This window comes from Carcharodon carcharias, chromosome 10 (genome assembly GCF_017639515.1).
Source record: "Carcharodon carcharias isolate sCarCar2 chromosome 10, sCarCar2.pri, whole genome shotgun sequence".
In the NCBI taxonomy this organism is placed as follows: Eukaryota; Metazoa; Chordata; class Chondrichthyes; order Lamniformes; family Lamnidae; genus Carcharodon; species Carcharodon carcharias.
Window position 1 is genome coordinate 17382755 of NC_054476.1, and position 27452 is coordinate 17410206.

The following is a 27452-nucleotide window of genomic DNA, read 5'->3' on the forward strand; positions in this document are numbered from 1 at the left end:
TAAAGGGGAACCGGTAGATGTAGTGCATTTGGATTTCCAGAGGTATTTGATAAGGTACCACATAAAATGTTATTGCACAAGATAGGAACTCACCGTATTGGGGGTAATGTATTAGCATGGAATGAGGATTGCTTATCACACAGAAGACAGAGAGTCAGGATTAATGGGTCTTTTTCAGGTTGGAAAAACATAACTAGTGGAGTGCCACAAGGATCAATCATAGGGCCTCAATTATTTACTGTCTATATTAATGACTTGGAGGAGGGGACAGAATGTAATGTATCCAAATTTGCTGATGATACAAAAATAGGTGGGAGGGCCTGTTGTGATGAGGACATGAGGAATCTGCAAGTGGAAATACATAAGTTGAGTGTGGGCAAAAACTTGGCAGATGGAGTTTAATGTAGGAAAGTGTGAGGTCATGCACTTTGGTAGGAAGAATCAAAAGGCAGACTATTATTTAAATGAAGGGAGACTCCAAAAAAGTGCAGCATAGAGGGATCTGGGTATTCTTGTGCATGAAATACAAAAAATTATCATGCAGGTGTAGCAAATAACTAAGAAGGCAAATGGAATTTTGGCCTGTATTGTTAGGGGGTTGGAGTTTAAAAATAGGGAAGTTTGTTACAACTCTTGGTGTTGGTGAGGCCACACCTGAAGTACTGTGTATGTTTTGGTCCCTTTATTTAAGAAAGAATATGCTGGCATTGGAGGCAGTTCAAAAGAGGTTCACTAGGCTGATTTCTGGGGTGAAGGGGTTGACTTATCAAGAACAGCTAAACAGGTTAGGCCTTTATTCATTACAGTTTGAAAGAATGAGGGGTTATCTTATTGAAGATTCTGAGGGGGCTTTACAGGGTAGATGTTGAGAAGATGTTTCTACTGGTGGGGGAATCTCGAACTAGGGGGCATAGTTACAGAATAAGGGGACACTGATTTAAAACGGAAATGCAAAGGAATTTCTTCTCTCAGATGGTAGTGAATATCTGGAATTCTCTACTCCAGAGAGTTGTGGGGGCTAGATTACTGAAAGTATTTAAAGATGAGGTAGACAGATTTTTGAAATATCGGGGGGTTGAGGGCTATGAGGAGCTGGCACAAAAGAGGAATTGATGCCTGGGGCAGATCAGCCATGATCTTATTGAATGGCGAGGCAGGCTTGAGGTGCCGAATGGCCTACTCCTGCTCCTATTCCTTATGTTCTTAGAGGATAGCCATAAATGGATCTTCTTCTGGCTGGTGGGACATAACGAGTGGTCTGCCACAGCGTTCAGTGCTGGGACCTCAACTTTTTCAATTTATATAAGTGACTTGGATGGAAGACAGATGGCACACTTGCTAAATTTGCTGATAACACAAAGGTAGGTGGGAAAGTTGTGAGGAGGACATAAGGAAGCTACAAAGTGACAGATAAGTTAGGAGCTAGATAGATTCTTGATTAACAAGGGGATGAAAGGTTATCAGGAGTCGGTGGGAGGTTACAACCAGATAAGCCATGAACTTCTGAATGGCAGAGCAGGCAAAGGCCTAGCAAATGGAGTATAATTTGGGAAAATATGAAATTGTCCATTTTGGCAGGAAGAATAAAAAAGAAGCTTATTATCTAAATGGTGAGAGATTGCAGAGCTCTGAGGTTCAGAGAGATCTGGGCATCTGAGTACATGAATCACAAATGGCTAGTATGCAGGTACAGCAAGTAATCAGGAAAAGCTACTAGAATGCTATTGTTTATTGTGAGGGGAATTGAATACAAAAGTAGGGAGGCAGTTGTACAGGGCACTAGTGAGACATCTGGAGTATTGTATACAGTGTTGGTCTCCTTATTTAAGGAAGGATATTAATGCAATAGAAGCAGTTTAGAGAAGTTTTATTAGGCTAATACCAGGAATGGGCGTGCTGTCTTATGAGGACAGGTTAGGTTTGTATCCACTGGAGTTTAGAAGAGTAAGAGGTGACTTGATTGAAACATTTTAAATCCTGATGGGTCTTGACAGAGTGGATGTGGAGAGGATGTTTCCTCTCATGGAAGAAGCTAGAACTAGAGGCCACTGTTTAAAAATAAGGGGTCACTCATTTAAAATGGAGATGAGGAGAAGTTTTTTCTCTCAGAGGGTTGTGAATCTCTGGAACTCTCTTCCTCAAAAGGAAGCAGAGTCTTTGGATATTTTTAAGGCAGACCTAGATAGATTCTTGATTAACAAGGGGATGAAAGGTTATCAGGAGCCAGTGGGAGGTTACAACCATGAACTTCTGAATAGTGGAGCAGGCTTGAAGGGCTGAGTGGCCTACTTCTGCTCTTAGTCCATATATTCGTGTGCATGTTCATATTAGCCCTACTCCTCCGCACTTCTCCCATACCCACGATCGCTTTTCCTTTTCACAGGTATATTACCTTTTGACAATTACTACTGAATCTGCTGCCTCCACCATTTCAGGCAGTGTATTCCAGATCAGAAAAAAAAATCCTCACCTTGCGCCAGCTCTTTTGCCAATCATCTTAAAGCTGTGTCCTCTAGGTACTGATCCACCCTTTGGTATGAACAGCTTCTCCTTATTTACTATACTGGAGCCTCTCACAATTTTGAACACATCTGTTAAATCTCTTCTAACCTTTCTCTGTTCTAGTCTTCCCACATAAATATAATTCCTTTATCCTGGTATCATTCTGGTAGATCTCCTTTGTGCCCTCTTCGAGGCCTTGACATCCTTCCTAAAGTATGGTGCCCAGCATTGGACACGAAGGGGTAGAAACTCATCTTGGGTGCTAGTGTTAAAGCGGTGGCAGTGAACTGGCCACGCACTCTACTCTCGCCTAATATTCAGTCCATTAAACTGCAATAGAACTGGATTTCAAGTGGGGAATTTAATAGGCAGATAATTTGATTTGGTCCATTCTGTGCTGCCATCCAAGATGAACTTCTATCGCAAAATTCCAGCTGATACCTAATCAGTGAAGGTTTAGCAGAACTGCCATTATTTCAAACTGTATGCCTCTATTTATAAAGCCATGTATCTCACGTGCTTTATTAATGGCTTTACCATCCTTTAAATATAGACTTGTAAAAAGCCCATTGCGCTTTTAAATAATTTTCTACATTATGTTTTAAAAATGACACAGCAATTGATTTTTTGTGTAATAAAACATTCATAGCAATCTGTGACTGTTAAGTTAGTTTGTAAATTTCAGTAATGTATCTTCAGAAACGTAACGTTTGCATTGATGGTCATAAATCTAGAAATTAATAAAAGAAACAAGTGCTTTGGTGTATCAAAGCTAATGGGCTAATTGTACTTAAGGCATGTTGGCCAACAATTACCTGCTTCACTGAAATATGGAACCTACCATACACATAAAACACAGAAGGCCATCCCGTGTATTGCACTAGAATCCCAGCTAAAGGCATAGCAACAACAGCTCCAGCATATGAACCTGCAAGAAGATCAGCGTGAAATTAGTATGCAAGTAAGATCCCAAGCAAAGGTTGTACTGCAACATTTTATTCATTAAAAAAATAACTTACAGGGAAAAAAATGCTAATTACCACAAAATGAGGTGGTTGCCAGCCTGCTTCTCTCTAATGGTGGAGCCCATTTACTCCAAATGCCATGGCAGGCTGGATACGTGACTCCCTGCAAACATACATCAGTTATGTTTTTACACAGAGTGAAAGTGCCAAACAAGTCTGTAATTTATCAGTCATCTAAGTAAAAGGCAATATGTTTATTCTTTTAAAATTATTGATGCAGACAAAATGGAGAAAGCAACAATCAAGAATTTTGGGAGGTGTGAATATGTTCTGAAGTTCAGTTACTATTATATTTCCAAACAATAACAAGTTATATATCAAGTTTAACTTTGTCTTTTTTTATAAAAATAAACCCATGTGCAACTAGATATCTGTATTCCTAAAAAATATTCTGCAAGAGCCAAATGAATTGTAATACTAATTCAAATATATGCATGCTGTTACAGCTATTAGTTTCCAATTAGTTCAGAAACATGACAATATATAATCTGGTACAAAACATTAACAATTCAAAGGTTAAAATGAAAAAAAAGAAAGAGTGCAATTGCTGGGAATGAAAATACACAATAGATCAGTCAACATTTGGAAAGAGGGAAAACAGGTCACGGTGTTATGGAAGTGCCATTTTCACCAGGTTAAATGGACAATGCTTAAAGGACGTGCTGTAACACATCAGAGGGAAGTGTAAGTTTTTGAGAGCTTACTGCATTGTATTGCGAGCACTCTATGGGATTCTGTGGATTAACCAATGTTGCTCCTGTACCCCAGGAGAGTCAAACATACCTCTACCAGTCCCTGCAGGATCCTGACGAATATCACGAAACCATAGTGCACTTTAGCTGCAGATGGGATGAGCATATTGAGAGTGGAGGTGAGAAAGATGGCAGCGCCAAATACTCTGAAACATAGCACCAGAAATATTCCCATTATACACATTCTACTTACAGGAATGTAATGTTTATTCATTCTTTCCAATATTAGTCACTGAAATACTTCAATCGGTTACGTCCAGTATTCTGTACAATGAATATTTTCATAAACTATCCACACATTGTACAAATGCATTGGGGTCTTTACAGGGTAATAGTTTTAAGAGTGCTGCTGTTATCCCCCGAATGGCAGAGTAATTAGATAACAGATTTTAAAATGTTTCAATTACTATGTGGTTAATATCAAAAAATAGTCGCTTGGTAGTACAGAACTTGACTATTGTTGAAAAGGGAGGCATGTTGCTGACGCTTTTTTTCTTGCACTCATTGGGACAAATGCAAGAATAACAAATTTCAAATGCTCACAACAATTGATACTACAGGAGAAAAGGGGTGCTGATTGCTTGGAAAGTTGACTCTGATTGGCTGAGGCATTGCCAAGGAGAAAGCTCCCCAAGCTCCCAGATAATTCAAAAAATGTGCAAGGCTTGAACATGTTCCTCTTGTTTTCAGGGAATGGGTCCTTGTGTATGAACATATGTCACTTCTAGCAAGCATAAATAAGGCAAAGGGCTAGCGATGTGCTGGTGTCAGATAGACAGGCCACAGCAGTCAGAATGGTGAACTTCCAGTGGTGGTGTTGGGGCCATGGGAGCAGCCATTGCCGCTGGAGAGACCGCTCCATGGGCCAGGACGACAGTCCCCCAAAAGAAGCCACCAGAAGGCCACTTCAATGAATCTAGCAGACTCATCATGTGAAGGGGACCATTCTAACGCCGGTAAAATCCCAGTGGGGTCATAAAATGGCCGTCAATAGGCCAATTAAGTACCTTAATAGGCCACATGGATCCAATCAGTGGGCAGCTGCTTTTCCCACATTTGATAATTTTCTGTAGTAGTGGAACATGTCGGGCTTCCCTCCTGACTCCTGCCTCCTGCATTTTTACCACCCTCCCCACCTTCCAGTCCCTCTCCAAAGGTTTGATAAAATTCAGCCCATGAACAGCAATGCTTTTTTGGACGTATACTGATTCTAGCTTTTCATCATTTAGCAAGTACTCTGTTTATCCATTTTAGATCCGAAGTGGATGGCCTCACTTTTGCCTACATTGGAAATCACTTGCCATACTTTTGACCCCCATTCACTTAATCCATAAATATCTATTTGTAATTTTATGCTCCCATCTAAACTATTTACAATGCCACCCATCTTTGTGCCATCAGCACACTTGGATATGTGACTTCCAACATCATCTATGTTGTTAATAAATATGATGAACAGTTGAGGTCCCAACATAGATCCTTGCAGGACACCACTTGTCACATCCTGCCAATCTGAGTATTGCCCATTACCGCTACTCTCTGACTCCTGCCATTTAGTCAAAGAGTTTCCTATATAAAGACAGAAAATGCTGGAAAAACTCAGCAGGTCTGACAGCATCTGTGGAGAGAGAAACAGAGTTAACGTTTTGAGTCCATATGACCTTTCTTCAGAGCTAAAGAGAAGTAGAAATGTGAAGTAGAAGCAGAAATTTCTCTGTCTCTGTACCTCTGAAGAAGGATCAGACAGACTCGAAATGTTAACTCTGTTTCTCTCTCCACAGATACTGTCAGACCTGCTGAGTTTTCCCAGCATCTTCTGTCTTTATTTATGATTTCCAGCATCCACAATATTTTGCTCTTATTAAAGAATTTTCTAACTAGGTTAATAATTTGCTTTCAATTCCATAAGTTTCAACTTCTGCTGACAATCTCTTATGAGGCGATTTATCAAATGCCTTCTGGATATCCATCTTTATAATATGCATAGGCATTCCTGTGTCTACTACTTTAATCATCTTTTTAAAAAATTCCTATCAGATTGTCAGGCATGATATACCCTTTTCAAATGATGAGGCGAGGCAAACGTCATTCTTGTTCCTCAGGACTTGACAATGACCCTTTTACAAGTCCATGCTGGCTGTCTCTGATCAGCTGAAAATTTTCGAAGTGTCCATTCACACTATCCTTAATTATAGACTGTAGCAATTTCCAGACAGCAGCTGTCTGGCTGACTGGCCTATAATTTCTTCGTTTCATTCGCTCACTTTTCTTGAATAGCAAAGTAACATGTGCAGTTTCCCTGAATCAAGAGAACTTCAGAAGATTATTGTTGGGGCATCTGCAATGTTATCTCTTACTTCCATTACATCCCTTGGATGAAATCTATCTGAGCATAGGAACTGGAGTAGGTAATTTAACCTTTCAATTCTGTTCTGCCATTCAAATGAGATCATGGCTGATCTGGTCCTGGGGGTTTGCCACTCTTTCATCTCTGTGATTTTGCTTACATTAATTTGGTGAGTTCCTGTTCCTGATACAATATTAGTGTCTTTGAGATGCCTGCCATGCTATCCTCTTTTGCTGAGACAAGGTCAACCTGTTTGCCATTTCCTTATTTTGATTTATATCACCATTATCAGTTTTCTCACATTGCTCCTGCCAATCCATTTTTTCCTAATATTAAAAAAGTTAAAAGAATTGTATTGATTTTGATATTCCAGGATCTGTGCAGGTTTTTGCATTTTTGTATGCTTTTGCTTCTAGCTTTATGTTGTCTGTGGCCTTTTTTTGGCAAATAAGGCTTTTATCCCTTAGTGGAATAAATTGTTTCCGTATTAATGAGATTCATTTTGGAACATCTCCTCGTGTTTTTCTATAATATTACTTACAAACAGATTTGCATAGTTTACATAGTCTCTGTCTCATCACGTTGAAGTCAACTTAACTAAACCTAGAAACTTAATATCTTTTTTTGTGTTTCTCTCTTTCAAATGCTGCATTGAACTTGATCATATTGCAATTGGGTAGGATAGTGAGTTAGGTAAATGTTCATGCACCATTAGGCTGTTAACTAAATCTGGCTCATTACTCATTAAATCTAATATGGCATGTCCTTTTGTTGGTTCTAGGACATATTGGCCCAGATCTTCCAAACAGGATCGGAAACCCTATTACCTAGCCTGATCAGACAAAAAAATTTACACATTTATCTTCCTCCAATTTCTTTAGCCAATCTTCCGAGGGAGGATCCTGCAGAACTGACTCAGTGCAGCAAACCTCTAACAGAGCAATGCAGAGGATCAGCACAGAAGCCAGACCGCCATTTTCATGACACTAGCTGCCAATTTCCAGTAAGTAAGGAGTTTAAATGGCTCAAAGCTTCTTTGAAAAGCTATGAAGAGAAGGTAAGTGGGTAAGGGGTAGAGTGGTTAAGAGGGTAGGATGGGTGAAGGGGTAGGGTAGTGAGGTAAGTGGGTAAGGTGGTAAAGTGGGTGAGCGGGTATGGCGGATGGGGGTACAGGGTGGGTAAGAGGGCATGGTGGGTTAGGTAAGTGGGAAGGTGGTAGGATAGGTGTGGGAGCAGGATGGGTAAGGTAATTGGGTAAGGGGTAGGGTGTCAGGTGGGTGGGGTGTGAGGGTGGTGGGTGGGTAGGGTGGTCAGTGGGTTGGACAGGAGGGAGGATGGTAAAATGGTGGCAGAAGGCATCAGGAGGGAAGCCCGACATGTTCCACCACCACAGAATATTATCAAAGGTAGGAAAAGCAGCAGCTCGGCTGCCCACTGATTGGAGGCATGAGGCCTATTAAGGTACTTAATTGGCCTAATGGCAGTAGGGTGGCAGGTGAGTTGGGTGGCAGTGTAGCAGGTCAGTCGAGGGGTAGTTAGATCATGTTGGGATGGAGTCAGGGTGGGTGGTGGGGTTGTTAGCAGATCATGGGGGAGCCGGATGGTGGAATCAGGACAGGTTGGATCAGGGGGGAATGTCAGGTTGGGGGACTAGTCAAGTCGGGTCGGGGGGTGGGAGGTGGGTGGGGGGTGGGGGGGGGGGGCAGGGGGGTGGGGGGGCAGGGGGGTGGTCAGGGTAGTCAGGATCAGGTGGGAGTCAGATGTTCAGGCAATGTTGTGTGTTGAGGTCGGGTCAGGTCAGGTCATGGGGAATCGGGGGATCTGGGGAATCAGGCGGTAGTCAGGTGGTTGAGGGGGGGAGACAGGGAATCTGTGTGAGTGATTGAGAGAGGTCAGTTGTATTGTTACCCAGGAGTTAGACTAGGTTTCTTTTGGTCTAATATTTCCTGGGTAGCTATCGAGGTAGATAAGTCAGAACTGTCCAAGGTCTCCAACTTCAACTCAGAGGTGGGGACTTTTTCAGAGGGTCCTGGGGAGCAAGGGAATTGCCCATTGGAAGTTCAAACTTCCTGGGCAGTTCTCATGTAATCCTTGCATTGGGACTTCCAAAGGGTGCCATAGTGCATCACCCAGGTATGCAATAAGTGAAGTGACGTAGGAGCAGGAGTAGGCCATTTGGCCCATCAAGTCTGCTCCACCATTCAATGAGATCATGGCTGATCTGATAATCCTTAACTCCACTTTCCTGTCTTTTCCCCATAATCCATGATTCCCTTAATCCAGAGATGGGAAGAACTGGCCCATTATTGCAAGAAAATATCCTGAACGCATTCAATAAATTTACTGCCTTTCTGACTTGAAGTATGAAGAATCGCAAACAAAAGAAATAAGGATGGAGACCTCATTGGCAAATCTGGCAGATGACAGAAATGGAATAATAACAGAAGAATGAGTCCCAAGGATACCTGGGGAATTGTTAACAGGTGTCGGGGAATTGTTAACTGGTGTTTCAGATGTGGTTTGGAATATCATCAAGTAGGAAATTGTCCAAATTAGAACAACAAGGTTTTCAAGGTGATGCACAAGGTTCAGAAGGGGAAGATGATGATATTGATCAGTCTGAGGGAGTTGTCCTGGTCACGAGAAGCTTCAATCTGGCAATGTGTACTGGTCATAGGTTCATTTAATTGAGCTGAGGTGGACAATGGTTGCATATCCACAGTGTGTGGGACGAATTGGTTGAAGTGGTAGATTCAGTCAGTGGTAAGGATTGAAACAGGTCAAGGAATGTGAAAGCTCTGCTTGTTTCAGGTTTGGAGATGACAACACTTAAGGTCACTGAAAAGAGTGGTGACTCCATGTCGAATAGCATAATAATGAATTAGTACAGATGTAGTATCTGAGCAAGACATCCAAGAAACAAGACACAGACCTTTCCCTTGACAGTAGGTTTATTCCCAGGAGGCAGCATTACGGACATCTGCCTCCTATCTGCTAACTCTGCCCTAGCCATACCTCGTTTTTCAAGTGCTCTCAGAACTTAATTAAACAATGCCCATTACCTGTGTATCTTATCTCACCACCACCTTCTCAAGGGCAATTCGGGATTGGCAATAAACGCTGGCATCGGCAGAGAAGCTCAAATGCAAGAATGATTAAATTATTTTTTAAAAAGTGTAGGACTGAAGCTCACATGTGTTGTCTGGGTTACTGTTCAGTGAATAACTATCACAATAATGGATGATTAAATATCATAATAATGAATGCACACTAAGTTATGCACTGCGTTTCATTTGATTCCCTTTTGAGTTTGAGTTTATGTGATGGGGAAGGGCTCGGCGTATAACTGTTTGCATTGATTAGATGACCATTGCAAACCTGCACGTAGTTAAAGCAGATCTCCTGAAAACATTCATTTCAAATCTGCGCCAAGCTCCTTGAAGTTTCAGCCGGTGATTCACATCACACTTTGCCACAGCTGTGACCACTGGCGAACGCTTTATTCTACAGCCCCCTCCCCCTCCAAACCCTTCCCCCAAAAAGAAGAATCTCCGAGTAAATCATTCAAATTGTAAAAAAAAATCTCATTATCTGAAATGTAAATTGGATTGCCTTCGAACATATGGCGTGGCGATATTAAAAAAATCCCAGGTGCTCCCAAAGATCCGAGATGTCTAATCTGTGCAACAGGGATGGATTTTAACTGCCCAACGTGTATTTCAACAAAGCATGAAAAACACAAAAGGCGAATTGAGAGACACAAGGGTTTTAATATTGAAATAATGTTATATCATATTACAGGGCCTATACTTATTGGTCAATCAGAATACATTGGTAGATGATTCAAATTTCTGCCGACTGTGAATGCAAAGGGGAAACTGATGAAGGCTTTGTCTGTACACTAGCACATTTTAACTTTTTTTTTAAACTAAAGTACAATGAATTCTGAAACATGCCGAAGCCAAAGTCTGTCCAAGAATCCCAATGTCAAAGCCTAGTCCCGATTATTAATTCTTGGTAAGATACTTATATCACTGGCTGAAAAGAAGACAAAATGTGAGGGCCGCAGGGAAAGGGATGGGGGAGTAGCACAAGGTGGATTGCTCCTTCGGAGAGCCAGCACAGACACGATGGGGCGAATGGCCTGCTTCTGTCTGTAATCATTCTGTGATTTCGATACTCAATGTTACTGTTTGGATGTATTTAAATGCACAAACCTCGCTAAAATTGAGTTGGGTTTGACCGAATCGTTAGTTCAGAAGTTTAGTTTGTGAATAAATCAATTAAGCTATGTATCTTTAATATGTAAATTGCCAAAAGGACAGGTAAAGAGAGATAAAAACAGAAAAACTCAGCAGGTCTGACAGCATCTGCGGAGAGAGACAGAGTTAACGTTTCGAATCCGTATGACACTTCTCCAGAGAGAGATGGCGGTGGTGGGGACGGATAGTTGGGTAGATAGAACATTATGACAACATTTCACACCTTGCTTCTTTTGTGAGGTTTAGGCTACATTGAATGAAACGTATAGAACCAAATACTTTAATTTTAGCAGTTATGCATTTAACGCCAGTGCTCCTTTTGTTTTACTAACCAGTAACTTTAATTAAAGTGAATGTTTAAACGTCGGGTTGCCTGTCCACACCAAGCCATTACCACAGGAAGTGGAGACTGCATTGAGAGTTCGCCTTTCGAGATGAAATTGCAACCCTGTAAACATGTTAAAGCTGCTTCCGCGCGTGCTGTGCTCCTGCCGCCTACACGCTGAGGACCAACGGCACTCTGACCAACAAAGGTGAATCGGATAAAATAATCGAACCAGTAAAACTATTTTGTCTCCGCTCCTTTGAACTTTGAGGCAGATTGGAGGCTCTCAGAACAGCCCCCCCCCCCCCCCCTCACGAAATTACAGCCACAAACTTCCGAGTAAAGGATAAGTAACAGCATGTTTCCGTGGTAGATTAAAGCAAACTGTTTCCAGCTCTCCTTTCACTTCGCAAAGGATTGATCAATCGAGAATACAAGAGAAAGGAAACTAGACTATACCTTGTACACCTAATTTTAAAATTATTTTTTAATTTACATTTATTTTGAATGTCTGAAAAAAGATTTTCGACACAGAATCTATATTCTGTAAACAAATAAATTGCCTGCTGTTCCACATACTCGCAGTTCAATCTTAATGTTGAAATTTTGAAATATCCAATAATTATGCAAATGCTTTGCTGTCGTCAGTGGACAATAAACCTTTACGCCAATGACTAAATATTTAATGAATGTAAATACATATCACATTCATGGGTGACTTGGGACTGCAGCTTCTCCATTTCCAGACGGCGGCTAGACAACAAAAAGAACTGGTCCCGCGATGTCCTCACCTTTTTACAAACAGACTCCCATCCTCATGTGAACTGGTGACGTTCACATGCCAAACAATCAAACCGAGCGCATTTTCTATACAGACACAAAAATAAAAACAAAAAACTGCGAATGCTGGAAATCCAAAACGGAAGGGTCATGGGGACTCGAAACGTCAACTCTTTTCTTCGCCGATGCTGCCAGACCTGCTGAGTTTTTTCCCGGTAATTCTGTTTTTGTTCTACACAGACATTGACGGATTGGAAAGAATTCTAACCACCGGTTCATTGCAGTGCGCCCAACTCAAAAGTTTACGGAATTCGTAAAATGGTAACCATTTTAAAAATGTTAAAAAAAAACTTCAGGTCTTATGCGAGCGCGATGTCAAACATCAATCCCGCCTCATGCAAAGAGTAAAGGTGTGCCGACGGTGAGGAACATTGATGCTACCGTTAGCATCACCTGTAGCAGCTTCGGGGTGCAGCAGTAATTCAACACCTTTACATAGGGAAGCCAGTTCAATGTGGGAACATTGTTAGACTTCATCGCTGGGTTCTGTTGCCTGACATGTATTCAGGACCTTCACTGCTACCTCCGCTGATGTAAACCCTGAGCCCAAGGTCGCTTGCATTACTATTAAAGACCACTATATACTGAAGATTTCCACACACCCCGCAACGCCCCCCTCCTCCCCCCCATTTAATTGAATGAAACCAAAAGGCCTGAGAAGCTTTTAGATCAATTGCAATTTTATTATTGCAACACGGCTATTTTATTTTAACCCACTCAGGCTGTAATTGTACTTCGTTCATGGCTTGACATGGGTACATGCATAGATACGCAAAAAATCAGTTGGATGAGAGTTATACTGTCTCTCCACTCAGTTCGAAAAACAATCGCTCGCTTACCAAACATGCAAAGATCATTCACATGGCGACGCACACACAAACGAACCTTCGGTGACAATTGTAACAATAGTCCTTCATTTATAAAGGTTTTCTAAATTCTATCTGAGTTGCACAGTCTTCCACAACAAGTGCATCCTCTCGCTCAACTGTCCGAGATACTACTCGTATTAATATTTAAAAAGCCTTAACATATGATCTCTGCTTCTAAATGAAGTATACGAAGAAATCAGCTGATGCAATTATTGGAATGTAAATGGATATTTTCTAGCAGTGAAATTGTATGTTTTTCGAAGTTGTATTTTTTTGAAAAAGAAAATAACCTTAGTAAGTTTAACAATATTTTACTGTTAAACATTATTTTCCAGGTTTATCGATTTGTCTTTGAACGGCTAAAAATGGCTGAACTGTAATAAAATCTAAAATAAACACAGAGCATGCTGGAAAAACTCAGCAGGTCCGTCAGCATCTGTGGAGCGAGAAACAGAGTTAACGTTTCGAATCTATATGACTTCTTCAGAGCTGGAGAGGTAAAAATGTGATGGGTAATAAAATATCCAATAAAATAAAATATAAAGGTGATAGAATCTGTACCGTCACCCAACCAAATAAGTAACAATAGTCCTTCATATAAATTATTTCTTAAAACTGGCTTGTAACTTCAGTTTATGATAATTAATGTTTGCACGTAAAGGACCCATCAATGAACAGGCTACTCGGTGCAACATGTCATAGGAAGCCGAAAATCGTTGCCTTCCTAATAAAGTGATTCGGCTGTCGCTGTCACCGTAACACTGTCCACAAGCAGGGAACAGATGTACAACCGGAACTCACCTTTAGCACTTCCATGTTTCATCTCTCTATAAAATAGCATATCATAAAACACCTGAAATTGAAATATTATTGCTGGACTACTCAAGATTTGTCCTCAAGATTGCAGAACCTCCCTCGGGCCTCGGGCATAAATTTTTGGATACGTCAGCAAAAACTGAGAAAGCGATTGAGTGATACCAGCAATGGATCTGCGCCACTAATCTGAGCCCTAATCCAATGTAAAATGCTTTGTCTTAAATTAACAAAGGACTCTCGTTAAGGATTGGAATGGGCCAATTTTGTGGTGCCAATAACCGCGACGCATTCAACAATCGCCCCGGGCTTGGCCTAAATAGCCAAGTGGTAATGGCACTGGGTTTATAATCCCAAGATCAAGAGTTCAAATCTCACAATGGCAAACTATGAAACAATGTGACTTCATCTGAAACAGATGGAAACAGGTTTGTACTCGAAAGAGTATCAAGAGTTCAACAATCGCCCCTACTGACTGTCGGGGACGATCTGCAAATTCAGGCAGACACACCTTGGCACTTCTATGCGCAAATTCCAGTATTAACAGTAAAGTATTGTTAAACTTACTACGATTATTTTCTTTTTCAAAAAAATGTTACGGTTTACCAACTAAAGCTACTCCAGAGGGTTCATTACTTCAAACGGCTAGATGGAATTTAATTTCCACCAACCCCATGGAGGGGATTTGAATCTATGTCCCCACAACCCAGGACTCTGGATTACTAGTCCAGTGACAATGTCACTACACCACTTTCAAACAGCGAGCACGAATTTGGGCTAATTACCCACTAATTATGAATGAATTACACTGTTAAAAAATTACACCTGTATTGCAGGCATAAGGGGAGCTGCTCTCAATTCAAAAATACTTAATGAGCTGGCCTACACTAGAAAGGAAATACAATGGATTTTTTAAAAAAAGAAATCTTTTAAAGGCCTGATAAATCTTGGTAAAAAGTTATGACTTTTTAGCATGATTTGTTAAACGTTTAAATATTATTAAAATAATTTACCTGATCAAAACTATCGTTTTTTAATATTTAAATTTTTAAGTTGCAAAAATGTGTACATTTTTAATTTTGCAAAGTTTTTTGGGTATGTTTACTTTTTTAAAAATTTTTTATAGTCTACTGAATCTAATTTTCCAATTAGATTTTTTACTGCAGCAGCCTGCTTTATACGGTTATTGTGGTGCAATGACTGTAAGGAGTCCACAACTGCCTGATATTTCACTTACACTGTGAAATGCTGCAGGTCGTCACTGCAGCCGACGTCAGAGGGAATCCTCCCTCAAGGCAACTGAAATTATTTCCATGGGGATCACAGTAGGTAGGTAGGCAGATAAATTGATTCAATGACAGTGCTGAGGGCCTGCCTAATTTCTTTGTTAAAAGTGAACGTAGATTGTGCATAATGGCATTGGGAGGAGTAACTCAAATTCAAAATTTGCGGGAATTGCCTGAAGGGAGTTCTAATTTTATGTCTGGGGACCTCAACATAAATGTTCATTTTTTTCAGTTTTCTAATGAGTGTGGAGCTGGCACTAACTTAGTTATTCATAAGCACCTTTATGTTATCTTTACTGGATTTCTGAAGTACATCAAAGTGAAAGATTAACTCATGCTTATGACATGAGGATGGAGGAAATTATCTTTGCAATTTATCACAGTCACCTTTAAAACATGGTTGCAAGCTGTTGTGTGAAAAAATGATTACATAGTTCAACTTTAGATTTGGGGATGGATGGACAGATGCCTATTTACTCTAGTGAGAAATGCCTACATTAGAAAATATAGCCAAGACGTAGGAAGAAGTATTAAATGAAGATTAAGAAATCACGCTTAGAGTATAACTGGTTAGAATGAGAAAGTTTATGCTTGACAAAAGGAAATTACTAAATAAGAATCTAAAAATAAGGATTACTGCAATTTTGTTCCTTTTCAGAGTTCATGCTGATAGAGGATTGGCATGTTACGGGAGTATGATGGGCTTTTTTTTATCCATTTGTGGAAAGCTGATCTTGCCTGGCAACAGCATTTGTGGCCCATCCTTAATTGCTCTTGAGAAGGTGGTGGTGGTGAACTGCCTTCTTGAACTACCGCAGTCCATCAGTGTAGGTACATTGAATGGAAGGGAGTTCCAGGTTTTTGACTCAGCGACAGTATAGGAATGGTGATATAGTTCAAGTCAGAATGGTGTGTGACTTAGGGAGGAACTTGCAGGTGCTGGTGTTCCCATGTGTGTGCTGCTCTTGTTCTTCTAGGTGGTAGAACTCACAGGATTGGGAGATACTGTTCAGGGGGTTGGGGAGTTGCTGCAGTGCATCTGGTACATGGTGCACACTGCTGCCATTGTGCATCAGTGGTGGAGGGAGTGAATGTTTAATGTGGTGAATAGAGTGTTGATCAGGTGAACTGCTTTGTCCTGGATAGTGTTGAGTTTCTTAAGTATTCTGATCCAAGTGAGTGAAGAGTATTTAACCATACTCATCATTTGTGCTTGTAGATGGTGGAGTGACTTTGGGGAATCAGAAGGTGAGAAAAGGTGCAGAGGCCCCAGCCTGTGACCTATTGTTAGCCACAGTATGTAATGGCTGGTCCAGTTAAGTTTCTGATCAAAGGTTATCCTAGGATGATGAGGGTTGGGAATTCTGTGACTGTAATACCATTGAACTTCAAGAACAGATGGTTAAGAAGACCTTTGTTGGAGATGATCATTGCTTGGTACTTCTGTGGTACAAATGCTACTGCCATTTATCAGCCTTAGCCTGAATGTTGTCTGGGTCTGGTTGAATGCGGGCATGGACTGCTTCAATATCTAAGGAGTTGTGAATGGTACTGAATACTGTGCAATCATCAGTGACTATCCCCACTTCTGACTTTATGACAGGGTGGCTGGGGGTGGGGGTGGAGGTGGAGGTTGGGGGGGCGGCAGTAGGTCATTGATGAAACAGCTGAAGATGATTGAGCACTTAAGAACTCCTGTAGCAATGTCCTGAGACTGAGATGATTGGCCTCCATCAATCACAACTATGTCACAATGTGCAGGTATGACACCAGTAAGTGGAGAGCTTTCCTCCTCATTCCCATTGGCTTCAATTTTACCAGGGCTCATTTACCAGGCCACACTTGGTTGATATCAAGGGCAACAACTTTCACCTTTCACCTGGAATTCATATTTTTATCCATGTTTGAACTAAGGCTGTAATGAGGTCAGGAGCCGAGTGGCCCTAAAATAATCCAAACTGAGCATTAGTGAGCAAGTTATTATTGAACACAGTCAATAACACCTTCCATCATTTTGCTAATGATTGAGAATAGATTGATGGACAGTAATTGTCTGGAATGTGTTTGTCCTGCATTTTCTGGGCACGACATGCTTTGGGAATTTTTCACAGTGTCAGATAGATGCCAGTGTTGTCGCTGTAGCACAGCAGCTTGAATAGAGGTGCACCTGGTTTCATTTTTTTACTGTGTGGGAAAAGGCAAATAACGGCTTGAGTTGAGTGTCGATATTATTTTTGCATAATTGGCTTGAAATATTTAGATTGGTTGTGTCTTTGATAAGACAGGGTTTGTCAGTAAAAAATAATAATTTATTGGAGATTTTGGGAGCAATGAATATGTTAGTGTAAATCTGATATGTCAGTGTAAATCTGAGATCTAGATCAATAATTTAATATTGTGGCAGGCAAAACATAAACAACATAAGAAATGGAAACCTCTGTTGGGAGAAAGCAGTGGAGAAAAGGGCAGAGCATCTTTCGGAGGCTTCAGGCTGCCTTTAGGTTTAATGGCATGATCGGAATGAAGCATTAGAAAAATAAAAGAATTGAAAAAAGGGTAAAGGTTCCAATAGCTCAACACCAAAAAAAACCTAATACTGATTAAATATTCAGAATAAGCCTTGTACGCAAGCATGCATTTTGTGTGCATCTATGAGCTTGTGTATGTCTCTGTTATGTGTTGGTATGTTGTTTGTTGACAACTGTGTGTATGGCAGGAAGGAGTTGGAAACCTAAATAATGCTCAAAACTACAAAATGGGATTGTAAGCACAACTACTTAATACATTTATCTGAAATTTCTCCCTGCACTCTTTTAATGGAGGTGTTTAAAAATCATTTATTGTAAATGGTTTAATGCCTCTGTTCCAATAAAAATGTCAACATTCATGCCCAGTATTTCAATATAATTTCAGGTTTCAGTGCTTTGTCTCTCCACTTCATACTTGCAGATCTGAAGTTTCCACAATAAAAATGATGTGCATCTTCCTATTTTTTCATTGCCTCTTAATTTACCAATTCACATATTTCCTCACCATTTTTCAGAAGATTTGGGGGGTGGTACTTACAAAAATATGCTTGTTATTTATAATAAATGTCAGCACACAATTATTAAGATATCAAAAATGAAGTTAATTATTAAAGCACTACAATGAAACATTCGAGTTATACTTCAACAAGTTCCTTTGTTAGTTATCTAAACACCTCAATGATATTCTTAACACATTGTCCTTTCCTCATGAAATAATTCAAACAACAGCCTTTGTCTTTGTTTAGAAAAAGCAGCTCATCTTCTGAATCTGAAAAATGGCACTGCTTATTGATTTTATTGGGCCAGGACAGTGATGCAGGATGGTAAATAGGCATTGGTGGAGGGTGGTGAGTAGGTATTGGCAAAGGATAGTGAATAGGTATTGGCAGAAGATGGTGAGAAGGTATTGCTGGAGGGTGGTGAGTAGCTATTGGTAGAGGGTGGCGAGTAGGTATTGATGAAGGATGGTAGGTAGGCATTGGTGGAAGATAGGGAGTAGGTATTGGTGGAGGATGGTGAGTAGGTATTGGTGGAGGGTGGTGAGTAGGCATTGGTGAAGGATAGTGAGTAGGTATTGGCAGAGGATGATGAGTAGGTATTGATGGAGGATAGTGAGTAGGCATTGGTGGAGGATGGTGAGTAGGCATTGGCAGAGGATGGTGAGTAGGCATTGGCAGAGGATTGTGCGTAGGCATTGGTAGAGGATGGTGAGTAGGTATTGGTGGAGGGTGGTGAGTAGGTATTGGTGGAGGGTGGTGAGTAGCTATTGGCCTTTTTTCTTCCAGAAACAATTTCCCAATTTTACAAAGTGATGATTGGAATTGTGATGTGCCAGTTTTCAAGGAACAAAAAGTCATCTGGGTTTTCGCTTCTTCATCCATATTGTCCAGAAGTGGGTCAAGGAAATCTTACTAAAGGCCTTGTTGGCACATTGAAATTCCACATATTTGCATGAAACTTATATTGATAAATAGTGTACACTCCACAACGGGCTGAATGAAGTTTCCATCATTTATGCCAATCTATTGGATATTTAACAGCTTGAAGAGTGTCGACTTGAGTTTTATCACAATTCCCACTAAAAAGTTGTGTTTCATACAATTGTTAGTTGGAAAAGTGCACTCAGCTGCTATTTTCATAAAAGCTATTACAATATAATCTTCCTCCCCACCCCTTCAACTTTTTAATATATCACACATCAGTCACAGTGCCATTCTGCGTATAACCCACGATGCTAGCTCTGTTGTTTCCTTGTTATCAATAGGTTATTATAAATAATTACATATTTATGTGATTAAGTAACACCTATTCATGTCGAAGTTATCCGCATGAATTGGCTCACTGGAATTCCCACCAGGTGAAACTCAACGCAAGCCAAAAAAAATTTAAGCTGTAGACCATTCTGAAGAAATAGACAAAGATCAAGGGTCACTGGAGTGATTTCCGGATGGAAATGTTATTTCATATTTCAGACGACAGGAATAACTAACTCAGCTGTGTGTTTGCGGTTTATAATGTTACTCGGAACTTTCAGTTTAGATTACAGTCTGCTGTTGACCTCATACTATCCATCACTCTTCCACATAATTAATCGGAATGTCAAATATAATAGCGGATTTCTAGTTATAAATACACTGCATGTATTCGGAATGAAGTTTGATCGAGTTATTTAAGTTTTAAATGCTGCGCTTCTGCTGTTCCGAAAAACGCCACTTCAGTGACTGACCCTTTGGGATTTGGTTAAAGTTGAGAGCACAGATTATTTCTTCTAAAGGTGTACTTGTACATCTGATGAGACTACTTTTCACGCGTGGTTTTTCTCCGCAGCACTGCTCATACTCACGCTTGTTCATACACAGTGCAGGTGCTTGTCCTTCTCCAGGTGAAGGAATATTTCTTTCAAGGAAGCGCATGCTTCTGGAGGCAGAAAGGCTGCTTTAAAGGTGTTTTCTATTCTCCTGACAATTAGTCTCTCTGCGTTGCTCAGTTACCTATTACTACGCTGTCCACTTAACAAACCGGAGTCGGAAGTAAGATGCGCTCTTTCTCATTGGTAAACCGGAAGGGGCTCATTAGAGGTTTGTGATTGGGCAATGATGCATTGCATCATGGACAACGTCACGAAGAAGGCGGGTCACTTGCGATGGAAGCGATTCGCATTCAAAAGCGGGAATATTGACTTTGAAGCCTGATCACAACATTCCTTTCACCTCTTGGGGAAATTTCATACCTGGAGGTGCGCGAGGAAGAAGATGAGATTTATGAATGAACTCATTGGTAAGAGTCCAATACTTGTATTAGTGCAGCGGTGATATTCACATGGAAGTAACCAATGTAAGTTTACCGAACAAAAAGGTTCTGCATATTAGGAATTGATCAATCCCAAATCTGAACATCTCATTAATACCAATGCATGACGTACGCATTTAAATATCATACTTAACATGTGATGCCTCCCTTTGTTGCGTTGTAAACAGCCAGAAGGTGTGTGAACGCACAGTGAACATCACTTGTAGCGACATGTATACTTTCGCTACAAAAAATTGTTCTCGTGAACAAATATACAGTATGTAGTACAAGTATATTTATTCCACATGGCATTGTTTTTCTCAGCAGATTAACATTGTCACATAATCTAATGTACAAACCATACTGGAATAACAGAACAGGGCGCGGGACATCCCATAGTCATTGAGAACAATCAAAGTAATGAACAATAGAGCTTAACTGTCGCAAATCTAAATGTAAAGGTTTGTTAGTTCGATATTTCCAAAACTATTTCTCTAACTGTTGTGCCTAAATTGAATCTTACTTGTTTAATGACCGAGATCAAATAGTATATTTATTGTCTTGCAGATGTTATATTCTGATTGATTACACTTGGGCAACTACCAAATGCAAAGCTAAATAATTGTTGATAAAATCAAGCGATTTTGTTTTTACAAGCTCTACGTGTCTAAAATGCTCCAGTAAAACATTTGGGTAAGCGTGCAGCAATGAGCCATTACCAAAGGACGACAGACTATTAAGTGATCATGATTCACGCATGTGGAATTTCCCTGCAGCGATATGGACATGAACCTGTTGGGAAATGTGTATGAATTTTGTTTCGTTGAAACACTCTCCTAATTTTACCATAGCTGGATCGTATCATTTAAATCAAAAGTGATTAATGGCGAGGAGCGACGCCTCAAACGGAAGTTTGTCGTGCGCAGTCTGGGGTACTTCATATGGACAGATAAGGTGCTATCTCACATGATACGGTCTCAATAGAGTTTTTTTTTTCAATCCCTGTAGAAGTGGAGGGAAGGATTGAATGTCACATCAGACCAACTATTGGAAAGCACGTGTAAACTGCAATTCCCCGAATATTAGCACAGCAAAACTCATTAGTTGGCTATTGATATTCGTAGGTAGCTACGAATTGTGCAGACTAAAGCGGGAGTAGTTCGAATCGTTAGCAAATCTGTTTTAACATGCAGATGATTTCTGTAACAGAGTCTGGCGGCTATCAACAATGCCCATCGCCTACTTTAGTGAAAAAGACATCAGGAGCTTGCAGATCATGGCAAGAACCCCCAAAGTTCGTTAAAACCTCCTGGACCAGATCATCGGGTGGCCTGGACACTCTGTCACCAGCAAGCTTCCTTGCGCCATACAACTCGCGATGAGTACCGGTTACTCCTGGTATGGATCTCAACGGGCATTACTTGATCAGCACCGCCTATTTGCCAGGGCAATAGATTAAGTCATCTGGCATTGTGTTACAAATGGTCCCCGCAAATCGAGACAGACTGATAAATTCCCCCCTCCCCCCGCCACCCACAGTAAATGAGCAATGAATATTCGTCCCTGAACCCAACCCCCTTGCGATTAATAGACACGTAAACCATTGTTTTGATATCTTATTTCACCAATTCTGCCGGAATGTTTTGCCGCAGAAGGGTAGTATCGAAAACGCGCGATTGTAACACGCGTTAAATCATAAAACAATTCCACCCACCCCCCCCCCCCTTTAAAAAAATAATGATTTGCAACATTTTCTGTGAGGTGAAAAATAAACTGTCCTCAAAATTACTTGGGACTTAGTCGCAACGCAAGAACATTCTTCGACTCAACTTTGCGCCTTCATCTTCTATTTGAACTAATTGTTACAAAGAATCTTTTCAAGTTCCCTAGTTCGCACTACACCGAAGTCTGCCCTGATCTTTACAAAGGCCGTTTTCATGTAGTGTTGAGAAATTTGATCTTGGCGAAATAGAGGTTAAATGGACGTGTCAAATATGTAGACACACAATACAAGTTGTTCAGAAAGTGAAGCCAAGTGTATGTGTAAAAATATAGTCAATGTAATCGTGAGATTGAGGAATGAGTGACAGGCCACAATGCTAAAAGATCAACACGTGACATTGCAACAGGAGATTCATTCTGAGAAGATTGGGAATGATGTTGGATTATATAAAGCGGTTATATAATATTGGAAGCCTCAATCTTAAAATAACCACTTGAAAATTCTTGAATATCGTTCGATAAATCAACGATTTAGGCCACCTTAGAGCACTTACAGGCTCGCACTTTAGCCAGTTTGCGCCTATATTCTTATCCTTGTCCCCCGAGTATTCCTGTATCTAATTCAGACCAGCGTTCGAACCACCTTTTCTACTGTTCCTTCACAATTTATAGACACCCTCGACTCAAGCAAACACTCGTCCGCGTGGATGTATCGTCAATAAGTACAATTGTAGACTCTGCAAAACTGCACGTCTAAAAAAAATGTCTGCAGTACGGACTGCGGATTGGGAATCCAGTTTTCTGCTATTGGGGGTGGGGTATAAATGAAATAAAAAACGCAGGTTGTTATGGAAATGAGTCAGAGCACATTTCAACAGTGTTTAATCATCCAAAAGAGGGGAACTTGTCCTAACACCGTGGAGAGTGCAACCTGTGGAAATGCATCCACCAACACTCGCTTTCGAATCACAACAACCTTTAAAAAAAAACTGCTTAGTCTTTCTCAGTCAATTAGCTGGGGGGGGGGGGGGGGGGGTGGGGGGGGTGCGATTTTGGCGCAATGTTATTCCAATCACCGCGCACCCCGCAACATTGTCACTGAACACGTTCCTCTGCAGCTGAGGTGTGTAACATTTTGTACGGCCGAGCTGTGAGTGAGACATGGCGTTTACAGTGAAAATGAGCTCGCTTCCTACAGGCTGAGGATGAATTGGACGGCCGCTGCCATCCCGTCGGCACAGTGCGTGACTCGGATTAAGATGAACCAGGTTCGAATCTCAGGGGATCTAATTAACAGGTTGGATGAAACCCCCTGTGTACCGAATTATTAGCAGACGCCATAGAAACGGATCGCCCGCAACCTGCTCCCCAACTCGGCTCACCGTTTGACACAACACTCGGAATTTTACATGTCTTTCACGCCCATCATGATCTCTTAAATCAAAGTGCGTTTGGTTAAAAGCTGAAAGGCAGGAGTAACTGTCTAAAAATCGACTGTTCCTCTCACCATAACTACATTGTCATGAAAATGATTTGCTTTGAATTGTTCTATTCTGTACGCATAAGGCAATCCAAACAAATAATATGACTTTGGAAGGAAAATGACAATTAGCCCCATTTCCCGACAATAAGATTCTGTTTTATGATTCTGTTATTCCATTCTATGATTAAGACGTTTTCTAAAGCTAGGGTGAACATTGAATTTTAAGAAAATAAATCCAATCTTAGTTTGTTTGTCCCCATTGTCCAACCCCAGGGCTAATGCCACCAACCCCAACCCAGCTCAGGATGGTTTATGGGCGTTCGATTTCGATTTTGTCAATACGCCGGACTAAACATGTGAAAAGGCAAATATCATCGATGGCCGACATTAGTTCGTTAAATAAGGATCCAATTTACTATAAAGAAACCCTCGGGCTTAAGTGTTACAACGGTGGAGCTTCTGTCTGCTTTCCACCAGTTACTAATTAAACAGCGTTTCAATGTAACACATTCCCCGTTCAAAAATGTGTGTTTAGCAACGCCTTTCGAATAATTCGAGATATTTAATGTAAAAACATCGATCATCGGTAGAAGAAGTATTTAAAGTAAGGGTCGAACATATGTGTAATGGCCTGCCGCGGTTTACCCGCCAGCAAAACGCAGCAAATTCCCCAATTGTTTCAGAATAGTTCGTTTACCTGTTTGCTGCCAATCTGGACGCTATGTACCCTCCAGGGATCTGAGTGACGATATATCCCCAGAAAAAAGAGCCATGGATCATTCCCACAGTCTCGGGATCCCAGTCAAACGTCGCTTTCTTGCGGAAGAGAGATAGAGAGAGATAAGGGGAACCGCAGGTTAGATTATGTTATAATGACCCTGGAATAAATCTTTCAGTTTATACTCAGAAACAGAGATACTATAGTTACACACATACACGCACACTAAATGATCGAACAAGTGTTTTCTCCTAAGGGTAGAATTTACTCAATGACTTGGGATCTGTTCAGTTTACCAGAGGGAGTTAGCAGAAAGGTCTAGATAGAATTATTTTGGCATGTTCTAAATTTAGCGTGGTTTTCTTAGAAATAAAAGAAAATAAAGACATAAAATACGAGGATCATGCTACCAAACCTTTTCTCCAATATTTCACTTTTAACAGCACTGGGACCAGTCATCCAAATTGACCTTACTACACATAGAAGATGACAGAGAGAACCGTGTCGATTTAGGACGTGGCTGAATTCCGCGGAGGTTTTAGATGTTCGTTGAAGGGCGTGCCCTCCTCACCTTCTTAATAATTGTATTCCCGTGATGGATGGTGCTATTGTTGACCATGTCCACGATGGCTACGCCAAGATTACACCTGATCCCGAAGGAGATACAAAAGCCCAGGCCACTCATGATGGCGATGATGTACCTGCGAGGTAGCCCAAAGCAGGTACAGTCGCAGAGCGGCGGTTTATTCGGCCGGACGTTCTGCACCCTTCCATCTTCCGTCAGCTCGATGTTTTCTCCAGGCTGCTGCCGCTTCTCTAGGACTCTGCACCAGGGGGGGAAAAAAAGTCACATTCACCCGAATAGAAACCTTCCTTTAATATCCTTACTGCTGTTTGCGGCTATCATTTGTGAAGTTAAACGAGCACGCATCCCTCTGTTCTGCTAGCTTTGCCCGTTTTGCAATCCACAGTCCGACTACATGGGCATTAGATAGTTTTATGCATCATTATTTTGTTGCTGTTAAATATTCTTCAAATGTACATCAGGTCGAGAAAGAATAAAATTCTCGCCTACAGTATGTCGGTGTTATATATGGACACGCAAAAGTCCAGAAAACAAACGACATATGAATAAGAATAATAAAAATACCTGGAAAAACTCAGCATGCTGCCAGACCTGCTGAGTTTTTCCAGGTAATTTTATTTTTGTTTTGGATTCCCAGCATCCGCAGTTTTTTGCTTTTATGAATAAGAATAGGTGGTTCCATTTACTACTGGCATTGTTCCTTTTTATAAACGTCAAGTTAATAATGACAAGCTTCTGTTCATATGGATGTATTTTAGTGCGCGCTGTATATGTGCTCTCGGAATATTTATTTTTCAAGTAAACACATCTTACTTTAGTGGACAGTAAACATGATATAACTTTGTTGGAATAGAAACAAAGTTCATTGATAAAAACTCATCTGGAAGAAAGTAGATCTCGGCCCATTTTAATAACACGAACATAGAAATAACATTTGTAAACTCTGATCTATTTTTATTTTGTTATAGAGGGAATAATATTACTGGTTAAAATGTAACCAATACGTAACATCACAGAGAGAGAAAAAAACACTACAAATGAAAAATTCGATATCCTAGGCATCAAAAGCTGTTGCTCTGTTTAACTGCAGTGAGAAGAAGCTTTAATCCAACTAATAATACAACTCCTATTTGAGTATCTAAGTTATTGTCCATCAATTTAATTATTGGCCAAAATATAGACAAACATGATTTTAAATAAAGCAACGTTAAATGTTTGAGTATGAAATAAGCCATAAAGCAACCAACCTGACAATAATCGATTAATACGACAATCTAGGACAGAAATATTTTAAATATGTGTATTTATTCAGCCAATATTTATTTTAAACATTAATATATCTGTCGCTGCACTTTTCAAGTATATACACTTTTAGTTGTTTTACGGAAAGCGTTGATTAGTTATGCCACAAAGGCGTACATCGAAATAATCTTCGATTTGAAAATACACATTGTATAATTGTTGTTTTGATGGAAAGGTACAGCGGTGGATATGTTATTAAACAGTTCGATATGTATGCAGCCCTGTGGATTACTGTACAAAAACGCGCCAAATGCAGAAGCAGACATTCCTTCTGATATGAATTATTTACACGTTTCATGGCTGATTCCTAAGGTGGAGACGCAGAAACTCTACATCAGGAACATAGTACCATAAAGTCGATTTTTCAGACCAAAGAAAAACTCCCAATTACGATGGTTTCTTACTTAACGCATGCCAAATCTAAAAACGTTTCGCATTGTAGCAGTTCATAGTAAATATGGCAGCAATCGTGATTTAAAGGAACCAAAATGTAAGCAGCCATATTTAACTGGCTATATGAATCCTCTATTAGATGAAAAAAGCTAAATAGGTAAATGCTGGGTAAAGGAGAGAGCAAGAGAATGCTGAGTGTTTAACTGTCAAGTATGCACATCTATGTGGCATGAATTAGGTCGATATAAACATTTTTGATTATTCTACCGCCTTAATAATTATATACATTTATGATCAATATTTACATTTACCTACGATTCCAGAAATGATTCAGGAACTCTCTTGTACAACGATATTAATCCAGGGTATTTTAAACCTTTTTTTTAAAAAAAAAAATGAATCACAGATTGGAAAATATTGTCAGTAGTCTTACCTGTACAGGTGGCCAAGAGATTTCCCAGCAAAATTTTTGAGTCTCTCCTTGCTCGAAGCAAAAACCCGTTCCTTAACAGTATCCATACCCGCCAGAAGGTGCTCAGGTATATTCTCTTACGAAAGTCTCATGCTAGAGATAATGATTGTTCATTAGAATTAATTCGGCGGAACGATCTAGTGGTCTCAATCTACAGAGGAGCGTGCGACTCCTACATGAGAACTGATATGCTGCTGCGATTCGAAGTTCGAAGAGGAAATTAGAAAGTCTTATTTGGCTGCCCGCGTCCAACCACTGAAGATTTAGAAACAGCCATGATGTTTAGAGAATCCTGCTTCTGAAATGTACAGCCGCTGTAAAAGAAAAGAAAAATCCTCAGATGCAGATTTCGGCTAATAAAGTCTATTAATTCGCACGACTTTTTTTTTTCTCAGTCGCAAGCAGAGGCGAATCACAGCCACCTGGCACAGTCGATT

General features: G+C 40.4%; 1 protein-coding gene across 1 annotated transcript in view; it reads right to left on the reverse strand.

Annotated features, from left to right (window-relative positions):
* Nucleotides 1–27186, reverse strand: part of slc17a6a (solute carrier family 17 member 6a) — a 61603-nt gene extending 34417 nt beyond the window's left edge. The window contains exons 1-6 of the mRNA XM_041197817.1: nucleotides 26977–27186; nucleotides 24834–25086; nucleotides 24242–24360; nucleotides 4311–4425; nucleotides 3543–3630; nucleotides 3344–3430 (exon numbers count right to left, since the gene is read on the reverse strand). Of these exons, the coding sequence (XP_041053751.1) occupies nucleotides 3344–3430; nucleotides 3543–3630; nucleotides 4311–4425; nucleotides 24242–24360; nucleotides 24834–25086; nucleotides 26977–27062 (748 nt within the window). The 5' untranslated portion in view covers nucleotides 27063–27186. The remainder of the gene's footprint in view (nucleotides 1–3343; nucleotides 3431–3542; nucleotides 3631–4310; nucleotides 4426–24241; nucleotides 24361–24833; nucleotides 25087–26976) is intronic.
* Nucleotides 27187–27452: the final 266 nt, after the last annotated feature.